Source organism: Curcuma longa, chromosome 11 (assembly GCF_044706935.1).
Source record: "Curcuma longa cultivar G26 ecotype Majalengka, Jawa Barat chromosome 11, ITB_CL_G26_1.1, whole genome shotgun sequence".
NCBI classification, from domain to species: domain Eukaryota; kingdom Viridiplantae; phylum Streptophyta; class Magnoliopsida; order Zingiberales; family Zingiberaceae; genus Curcuma; species Curcuma longa.
The window spans coordinates 18,484,771-18,495,059 of record NC_133871.1 but is presented as its reverse complement, the minus strand read 5'-3'; the positions used below and the strand labels follow the sequence as shown (position 1 = coordinate 18,495,059).

The 10,289-nt window shown below is 36.9% G+C and overlaps 2 protein-coding genes across 3 annotated transcripts; one reads left to right on the top strand and one right to left on the bottom strand.

Moving 5' to 3' along the window:
- Positions 1-420: 420 nt before the first annotated feature.
- On the top strand, positions 421-3,988 carry LOC141840692 (putative casein kinase II subunit beta-4). Of its 2 annotated transcripts, none has more exons than XM_074728747.1 (5): positions 421-768; positions 1,233-1,451; positions 2,462-2,571; positions 2,653-2,815; positions 3,645-3,988. In XM_074728747.1, the coding sequence occupies exons 1-5, from the start codon at positions 558-560 to the stop codon at positions 3,773-3,775; spliced, it is 834 nt and encodes a 277-aa protein (XP_074584848.1). In that variant the 5' UTR covers positions 421-557; the 3' UTR covers positions 3,776-3,988. The 2 variants fall into 2 exon arrangements, with proteins under 2 accessions (XP_074584848.1, XP_074584847.1); XM_074728746.1 differs by having other exon boundaries at positions 2,653-2,818.
- Positions 3,989-5,664: 1,676 nt separating this feature from the next.
- LOC141840465 (E3 ubiquitin-protein ligase ATL4-like) lies at positions 5,665-7,262 on the bottom strand. Its single transcript, XM_074728454.1, has one exon. The coding sequence runs from the start codon at positions 7,235-7,237 to the stop codon at positions 6,128-6,130; it is 1,110 nt and encodes a 369-aa protein (XP_074584555.1). The 5' UTR covers positions 7,238-7,262; the 3' UTR covers positions 5,665-6,127.
- Between the last annotated feature and the right edge of the window lie 3,027 nt (positions 7,263-10,289).

Below are 10,289 nucleotides of genomic sequence, written 5' to 3'. Positions count from 1 at the left end.
TAAAAGTTATTATAAATAATTTTGATCAAACAATTTTATTTTATAATAATTTTGAATAAAATTATTGATGAAAAATATATTAAGATGTTATTTTGATATATTTTTAAAAAAAAGCAATTAAGATGCTCTATCTTTTTTACTTTTTGCCCATTTATAAATTAAAAAGCATTTTAAAACTCACTAAATTTATTAAACTTTAAGGGCAAAAATGAAATTTCATTCAATATATTTGATTTACTATACAATGGGCCGGGCCATGAATCGTGAAGTTCCTCGAATTATTGTAATTACATCTGTACCATCCATTCCCTGCTCCCTATTTCGTTCCATCGCCCTCTTTGCTCTTGCAGAGAACGAACCGGAGATTCTTCTCCAAATTCGTCTCTTCTGCCTCGAATCCCTTCTCCTGTTTCTCCAAATCAACGGGTCCATGGAACAAGTTGTGGTGGTTTCTTCACACCATAGGGGTTTTGATCGCTTCCGTTGTGGAATGGTGCGATAAATCAATTTTGAGCCGTGGTTTGAGATTAGGGTTGTCTGACCGGAGAGTGGGAGATATGTATAGGGGTGGGAATGGATCCAAGATGGAGGCTGGATCCTTGGATCGGAAGCGGATCAACGATGCGTTTGATAAGCACCTAGAGAAATCCTCGCCGTCGACCTCCAGGGGCTTGATCATCAAGGATAAGGACAAGCTCCCGCTGGCTTCTTCCGCCTCAGGGAAGCAGCCGGAGCACCGTTCCTTGTCGAAAAATAAGGGTTCCGATGGTAAAGTTTCCTTTTTTAAAAAATTATTGGACCTCGTTTTGTACAAATTTCTGCTTTATAGAATGTTCTTTGTTTATCACCATTGATTTAGTTAGTTTTTCACGTTTTTTTATAGTAATTATGCAATTTAAATAAATGTATTTGCACCTAATAATTTGGAGATACAATGACGTCCTATTTTTCAAAAGAACAAAAAAGGGGTAAGACAAGTTCAGCTCAGCAAACCTTTTTGGTGGAAATAATCAATTTATGCATGATCAGTTCGCTAAGCCTATTAGGGGACAATGTTAGTTATCCATCAAATTTACCTCCTTGAGGGGTCCAATTATGATATACTTATGAATAAGTTGATATGCAACCTTATTTTGGGACATTAAGCTAGAATCAGTGGGTAGTCAATCTAGATATTGGTAGTTTTTTGTATTGTTCCTATGCATCACTTTGTTTTGTATGTGTTGCCACAGAAGAGTCAGAAACTGATAGTGAAGAGTCTGATGTCAGTGGTTCTGATGGGGAAGACACGTCTTGGATTTCATGGTTCTGTAATCTAAGAGGGAATGAATTTTTCTGTGAAGTTGATGATGAATACATTCAAGATGATTTCAACCTATGTGGATTAAGCAGTCAAGTTCCTTATTATGATTATGCTCTTGATCTGATCTTGGACATCGAATCTTCTCATGGTAAGCTTCATTAATGTGTCTATAGAATTCATGACTGAGCACTATTTTTACCTTATGAATCTGCAAACGGTTATATTGTGGATAATATCTAGCTTTTCAACCTTAATCATATTTTGTGTTCTTTATTAGCAGATCGTTCCATCTTTGGGCAAAGTACAATGATTGGATAATCATTGTTTTCACATATGCATGTTTAGAAGAGATTTGTCTTTTATCTATACTTTTTTTTAAAAAAAATGTGTTTTCATGTTTTTTCAGTTCCTAGAAGTTTCATCAACCTGTCTGAAGAGAGAATCATAAATTGCTGCACATATATCCCATGTATCTTTACTAGCTCTGACACTATTACAAGCCTAACAGAATATATACTCTTTAAATTTCATGAAAGTTCACAGGTCAATGATGCTTTCTAGAGAGGCTCAATGCACTTAGTGAATAGATAATTACTTAAACTTTGTCATGAGTGGTCAAAAGTTGTTTCTTTAACATTGTAATTTCTTAGTATCGTGTCAAACAACCTATAGATTTTGCATATACATAATTTGTATGCATGATATCTAACACATAGTGATGAAGTATAGTTGGAAGGTTTAAATAAATATCCTGAAATTAATATAAGATAGATTTCATGCAGGGTTAACCTAATTACTCAGCACGGCAACTGAATTAATATGGTTGTATCATGAAATAACTTGATAAATAGAAATTGTCTGCATAGTTAACTGAATTACTCATAATTGCTAGAAAATCACCAGTGTAAGAGTGACCTTTTGCCGAAAGAGTTTCCTAGTATGAACCTTCCAAACACTTAAGACTTTTGTTCAATAAATTAGACCTTGTTGCAAAAGTGTAATAGAACAAGCACATTGCTCAGATGCCGAACTCCCAAGATACTTTTTTTATTGCTAGATGTTTGAGAATTGAGAATACTATATATGTGTTAATTTCATATAAGCTTCTATGTACATATCTTGGATGATAAATCTCCTGCTGGATTTCAATCTGAGCAGGGGACATGTTTACTGAAGAACAAAATGAGCTAGTTGAATCAGCAGCAGAGATGCTCTATGGCTTAATACATGTTCGATATGTATTAACTAGCAAAGGGATGGCTGCCATGGTAAGATCTTGACTTTCTAAAAGTTTTCTGATTACTTAATTGCTCAATCTTGACGACATCAAAAAATTGGTGGTAATGTAGCTAGAGAAATACAAGAACTATGATTTTGGAAGATGTCCTCGGGTTTACTGCTGTGGCCAGCCTTGTCTTCCTGTTGGGCAATCAGATATTCCTCGATCAAGCACTGTGAAAATTTATTGTCCCAAATGTGAAGATATATACTATCCAAGATCAAAGTACCAAGGCAGTATCCTTTCTCCCATTAATTACTTAATACTCAGTTATGCTCGATTATGATAAGATGTCATAACTAACTTCTTCACTAGTGCAATATTTAGGCTTCTACAATTTGAACATATAATAGTTCATTTTTGCCTCTTTTCCTACATTTTATTGATGTTAAAGAGCTGATACAGCCCCTCCATGTGTTGATACTTATATTTTTGGGAAAATTTCATTTCACTATCTGCAATTTATCCTCTTTTTCAACATTCCCCTCATCAAATATCCTCTAGTACTTTCAAACTCTTGCTACGTCTAATTGTTAATGTTATTATTTTATTTGGTGTCAAAGTGATGTGGCACATTCAAGATCTTTTTTGTACTTATACTTTTGGGTAAGTTTCATTTCACCATGTGGAATTTATACTCTTCTTAAACACGCCCCTTGAAATTTTAGAATCCACAAAATATTCCCCACTGTTTTCCAACTTTTTCTATTACACCTCTTATCATTAATGCTGATATTTTACTTGATAAATAAGGGTTGTGACATGTTTGTGTCATGCACCTCACATCATTTATTCTGGTAGTAAATTAATGGTGTTAATGAGTAAGGGTTGAAATGACAACAGTTGAAAGCCTCGGTACTATGTTGATGATTTTGAAACTCCTGATGACATCTTGAAAAAGGAGATAAACTTTGGTGGGTGAAATGAAAATTTTTCTTATATTTTTGGCCTAGTTGTTGCTGCTCTGCACAACAAGAAAGCTACCTATGTGCTATGCTTCTGAAGTACTACAAAGTTATCTAACTGCTAAGCTGCCTATTAAGTTCCCTTGACCTTGTATAGATATCGATGGAGCTTACTTTGGAACAACGTTCCCTCACTTGTTTTTGATGACATATGGACACCTCAAGCCGCAAAAGCCATCACAACAGTACATTCCAAGGGTTTTTGGTTTCAAACTTCACAAACCATGACGATCAAGTTATACTTCAAGATGAATCATATGGGAGTTATTCGAGGATCGACTCCAGACTGCATTAAGCATCAACTAGTCAATGATTTGGAGTGTTAGTTTTGTTGGATTGCCCTATACCGGCATCATTCTGCTTGTATCTAAATCATGTTAAAGCTACTGAACAATTGTAACATCTTATGTTGATTATTTATTCCTATGCTTTCTTCGCCAAGTTGGCCTCTATATTCAAATCTTGGAGGTACTTATTTTCTGGAATGTAAGTGATGTTTCTGTTTGGTCATCTGAAGTACTCATGATCTTGAAGCCACGATAACCGACCTCCATGATCAACCTATTATTATAGAGCGTCATCCATCTTAGTATTATATGGGTCATAATATAATCATTCAGTAATCATATTTTATGTCGCTTTTCATAATTTATTTATCAAATAGAATATATTATATTCCAATCCAATCACCTCAAGGGCATCATCTTTTCAATACAATGGTTAGATCATTTTATAGAAGTGATTTTCTGATGTATAACAAGTATTCTGATGTTCAATTGTTCACGAATTACCTGACGAGATGCCAAACCAGGAGGCTTATTAGCTGGTGCGTGGTGACTCAACAAGTACATATCCAGCGACTGGCTAGCCAAATAAGGTATGCTGCTTCTATTGTGCTTGCTTGTTTCAACTTGAGCAATCAAGCTAAATCTTGCTTTTTCTTGCAACTTTGTTCATAATCTCTTTTATATTGAACTTAATTTTGCTATTCAATGATAATTCTTCGTAATCTTATCGCGTCAAAGTAGGCTGTACCACCTTGGTCATGCACTCATCAGATGCCTCTATATATGAAAAGGTATCTTGCACTGCTTGAATGAAAAGTGTCTTCATGAGGCTGTTGCAAATTGCATGAAGGCCCCTTCTAGATAGTTGTATGATCATGATCTAGCTTTAATTTAGTCTCATCGTATTCCCTATTGTGTAAATTTCTCTAAAGTCCTTGTCCCTTGTGAAGTTGAACGATTTGGTCATATGTTGATGGGGCCCTCATGCTATTTGGCCCTTCCACGTCAATTCTATACGTCAATGTCAGCTAGACGATGCTCTCTTTGACCATTTAATGCTTTCATTAGACCGCACCCTCTCAAGTCTATTGTACAGTAGGTGGAGCAATCTGTTAGTATATCGTTGACAGTCAACGCGTTGTTGCCAAGTGTTTATATTTTTATTGCCCAACTACGTAATCCTATTCAATTCGACCTAACAGGATAAGTAATACGCAGTCGAGTCCACATTGTATACAAGTACGTTAGCATGGGTAGTCATGTTGATCGCGTCATTGAAAAATCATAAAACATTGACGCGAGCTTTCTTTCACAAACCAAGTAGACTTGACTTGGGAAAGCGACGCTGATGTTTAGGAAACCCCCGGCCCATTGAATTACGAAGCAATGAATTTGATTCATTGGTAGCCACTAGACAATTTTCCACAAGTTCCAAGTCCACGTACGTGACTGACTGTCTATAAGATTCAACAAAAGCAACTTAATTGGCAGATGCTTAATAGTCAGCAGCTACGTGATTTTTGTGTTACCTCTTGGCATTGGCAAACGATGGTGCACCCACATTGAATAATCAAAGCTACACGCACGAATTGCAATTAATTTTCTATTACATGCATTATCAATGATCCCTCCCGATTCACAAACCTGAGATACGCACAAGAATGGCAACAGTATAGGAAGACGCATGCATGCAAAGTAACAATGAAAAATATCATTTCCTTTCCTGTTGTTTTTTTTTTGTCACAGTAATGTGAAGGAGATAATTTGAAAGAAAGGTAGCAACTCCAGGTTTCATCCCTAGCTATCAAACCCATGCATGTCACTTAAATGAGCGGCAGTGTGTAAGATGGCAGGTATTAATGGGAGCATTTAAGCATGCACTAGCACTGCAGTTATTACCTTTTATCTATTATAAAAAATATACAAAAATCCAACTCCCTCGTCCTTCCTTGCTTCTCCCTTTTTCCTTTTCCTGGTCCTTAAACACGAACACGCACAAAAAATGCTTACAAGTGAATAATTAAATAAATTCCCTGGCCCTCGGGAACCAGTAAAAAGCGTAATAGAGAGAGTCTTTGTCCTTGCGGTGGTGGCAATAATTAAATTCTCAACCTCCAGACTCCAAAACATTTCCGAGGAGGACACTTGGGTTCTCTTTCTCGTTGAGTGTCGGGTTCGAGGACAGTCTTGTGAATAGAAAAAAGAGTAGGGGTGTTTTCGTAAGACTAGGGTCTTATTCAAAAGAAACATCCGTGGCGGCAGCGGACAGCCAGGGTAGCTTATGAAATGACGATTACGCCCCTATTAGCCACCGGTAGAAGCCGTAATAACCGCCCGCCTCCGCTTCGCGGCGAGCGCTACCCTCTAGGTCCCACGAGTTCCGGCCGATGCCGCCGCCGTCGCCGTCATAGCGGTGGCTCCACCGGCCGGACAAGCGGAGGGAGGAGAAGGACGAGGACGCGGAGGAAGCCAGCCGATCCACGTAGTCTTTTAGCCACCCGCCGGTCCCCGATCTTCCCGCGGCCGCCGCAACAGTGTCCCCAGGCTCTGCGGTTGCAGCCTCGGATCCGGACTCTTCCCTCCGCTTCTCCAGCTTCTCCATCCGCCGGGTGATCTGCGATACCACTGCCTCCACCTCCTCCTCCACCATATACTCGAACGACGACCCTATTGAGTATGTCCTCTGGTGCGGCGGAGGCGGCGGCGGCTCCGGTGGTGGAGGGATTGGAGGATCCTCAGCCGAGAGGGTTCTCCGGCGACTGACGTTTCCGATCTCGATTCGGAAGCTGCCAGATCTCGAAGCGCTCTGGTCGCCTGTGACAGGAGGATCCGTTGGCAGGATCAACGGAGGCGCCGGGAGGGAAATGGAGGCGCGGCATAGCGGGCAAGAAGGGGTGGTGTGAATCCAGGGATCGACGCAGGAGGAGTGAAAGGCGTGGCGGCAGGCCGGGAGCAGGCGGAGTTCGTCGTCTGGGCGGAAGGGGCAGAGGCAGACGGCGCAATCTGGCGTCGATTTGGGCAGGGAGGCGAGGGCGGAGGAGAAAGTGAAGACCGGAAGCGTATCGATGAGCGCCGCCGCGTTCGCCCGGTCATCCGATTCGGCCGCGCTGGGGGCTGAGGAGGAGCGCAAATCGACCAGGGGCAGGGGAAGCGCGGAGACCGAGGAGAAGGAGCTGCGGCGCGAGGAAATGAAGCGGAGGAGGAGGTGGATGCAGAGGGAGGCGACGGCGACGGCGGCGATGATGGCAGCAATGATGAAGAGGCTCGCGATGAGGGAGTGCGAGGGAGAGGAGGAGGAGGAGGAGGTGGTGGCGGGGGGAGGCCCGCTGGTGAAACCTACAGGCGTCAAGGGGCCGATCATTGGGGGGAGCGGTGGCAGAGGAGGACGAGGGTCGGAGTCCATGGACAGCGGAGGTGGAGAGAGGGAGGTAAGGTAAGGGCGCTTTCTTGTGTCTTCGTCGGCTTACTTATCTTTATAATATTCTAACGCCCTTCCTCACATATTTTAGAATATATATTATTATTATTTATTATTTTAGGTGAAATGTGTCATTATTATTATTGGTTTCTACTGCGAATCAATTTAGTAATATTTTGATCTATAGACAATTTAGAAAAGGAACAAAATTGAAATTTTGTTTTCTCGAAACCCAATCTTTTTCTGGATTTTTGAGATATCATTTTAATTTAAAAGTCTTAACAAAACTATTTTCTTCTTATTATTTTTTTGCATCGAGGTGCTAATTTTGATCTCTTGTTAAAATAACTATTAAAATTAAATTCATGTGATCAAATTTAAAATAAAAAAATATGTGATATTTAAAGTGATTAATGGACAAATGTTTTTGAATCAATAACTAAGATATGATTGATTTTTTTTTGTCTCTCTATCATATGAAATACTATGCACTTGCCCCTTATTACATTATTTCTTGCCAAATTTTAGAGAATATTTATCATACCTAAATTGTTGATATTATTTTTCTTAAGCCTTTTTTATTATTTTTCTTAATGTTATAACTTCTCTCTTTGTCATGGGCAATTACTTGTTTGACTTAAGATTACTGATAATTAATACAGTCTTGCATACATTCATAGAGCTAAATGATAAATGATAATTTACATTATTAAGTTCTTCTAAATCTCTCTTGTAATAATATTGGTAATGAATTAGCAAAACATAATGAAATAAGTCAAGAGAGTGTTTAATTTATTTTTATTACTTACTTCTCAATGCTTAATAATGATGTAATTAACCTATGCACATTTAAAGAAGAATAATTTTTATTTTGGCACTACAAAAGAAATTAAAGTCAGTTTACCCATGGATATGAAAGTAATCAAGAACTTCATGTTGATTAATAAAATATCTCCGTTTCCTATGCATTTTCATTTTCATCAAACTTGAAAGATATTACATTTCATACAACATATTTTATTATCATAATCGATAAAATTAATATATATATATATATATAGAAATTTCTACGGCTCTACAACTAACTAGATTTTAGATTATACTTTCACCAATTTGGATCAAGATCGACATGAAATCAAAATTCAAATGTGGTTGATATCATATGACAACTAATTAATTAGATGCCAACTTCAATGAAAATTAATTAAACAAAGATCTAGTAAATGAGAATTGATAATTAACTAAAAAAAAGTTAGGTGTAAATTCATTAATGAGCGTTGAACAAGAAATTTATAAGCTGTGCCCCCCTGCCCTTCAAGTCATTCCTCAAAATTATGGAAGAGAATTTATGTTAGGTAGGGTGCATTTATTGCTAACATGAACTTAATTTATTTTTTTAAGGCATAACTATATTTATATTCTTTTAAATATATATATTAATTGTTTATCATATTTTTAGCACTGCAAATATAGGCAAAATGTTAATAAATATACCATTTTTCGGAAGAGTAAACATATATGCATGCATTCGCCCAATTAATTAGTTATTAGTTAATAATGCATGCAGCTAGCTAGCAACTATAAGTGATGATGGTTCATAAGATAATTAGAAATGCTAATTGTTTAATGAGTTGGATTTGAGCCTTTAGAGTTGACTATGAGAGAATGAATGTGATGAATGGGTTTTAAAAATAATTTTGGAATGTTTTGGCCATTAAGTTACTATGAATTGTGATGTGGATCGATCGACTTGTCTTTAGAATTATTAAATATGGAATGTTTAGATCATTAAGATACCATAAATTGTGATGTTCGTATCTCAAAATATATAGAGGCACCATGTGAGTTATGGGAGACTTTATAACTTTTAGATCTATAACAAAGTTGTTGGGTGTAGTTCATAAATTAGCTAGGGCCAGAGAGTAGTTGGGCATCTCGTCAATTAATTATGCGTGTCAGCTTTGGCTTCAAATGAAATGTAGTGTGTCTTTGCTAATTAAGTAATTATGCATGCGCCAAGTGTCTCATTAACAAAATATATATATTTAAGTGTATATATATATGCATATATATTCTTGCATGAGCTAGCTACTTTCTCAATCATTTATCAATTCGATCGCCAATTACCCTAGATACTTCGACCTTAGTTAATTAATTACTTGCGACCATATATACATGTCAATATTAACACGACAAACATGTTAATTAATAGTGTTACATTCAAGGATTACTAAGAAAGAGTCGTTTAGTTTGCTTTAAAAATAAGTGCCTACAAACTAAATGTGTTGCAGTGAAAAACAAACTGTTCCACCAAAAAAAATTTAAGAAAAAAAAAACCAAATGTTGCAAGTAGTACTTGTAATGGCATGTATAGTAATAGTTGTTTGAATACTTGCACGTGGAAAACCGTGGGAGCAAGCAACCTTCGTTCGGTAAACATAATGGTGAACAACTTAATGGCATTAAAATATTATTTATTTGGAGGGAAAGAAATTAATAAGAAAGGAATAAGAAACATTAAAATATTATTTATTTGGATGGAAAAAGAAGGAAAGAATGAATAAGTTAGAGATGTACAATATATACAATCGTACATAAATTATATGCATTATACATCTGTCTAGTAATTGTTTTCTTCTTCTTAGATCCTTCCCTCCAAGTTCCCAATATAATCGAAAGGAGTGAATATGATCAAAAAATTGAGTTATTGTGAGATGATCAAATCCACCTAAATTTAGTTTAACTAATTATATATGTCGGTTGGTTCAATTCAGTCAACCAACCCAAAGGATCGATCAATTGTTCAATAAGACACAAGTTTTAAGTATGTCATAAATATTTGATTGATTTGTGTTTTTAACTTTTGATATTTTCCTTTTTTCTGAAAAATAAAATTGAAAATGAAATTTTTTTACTATCATACAAGTTAATTATTTAATTGGTGCGTCTACATTAAATCGTCATTTGGCAAGTTCAAACTCATACTCATGAAGAGAAATTTGTACATATCCATCCACACTATCTGTAAATATCTGAT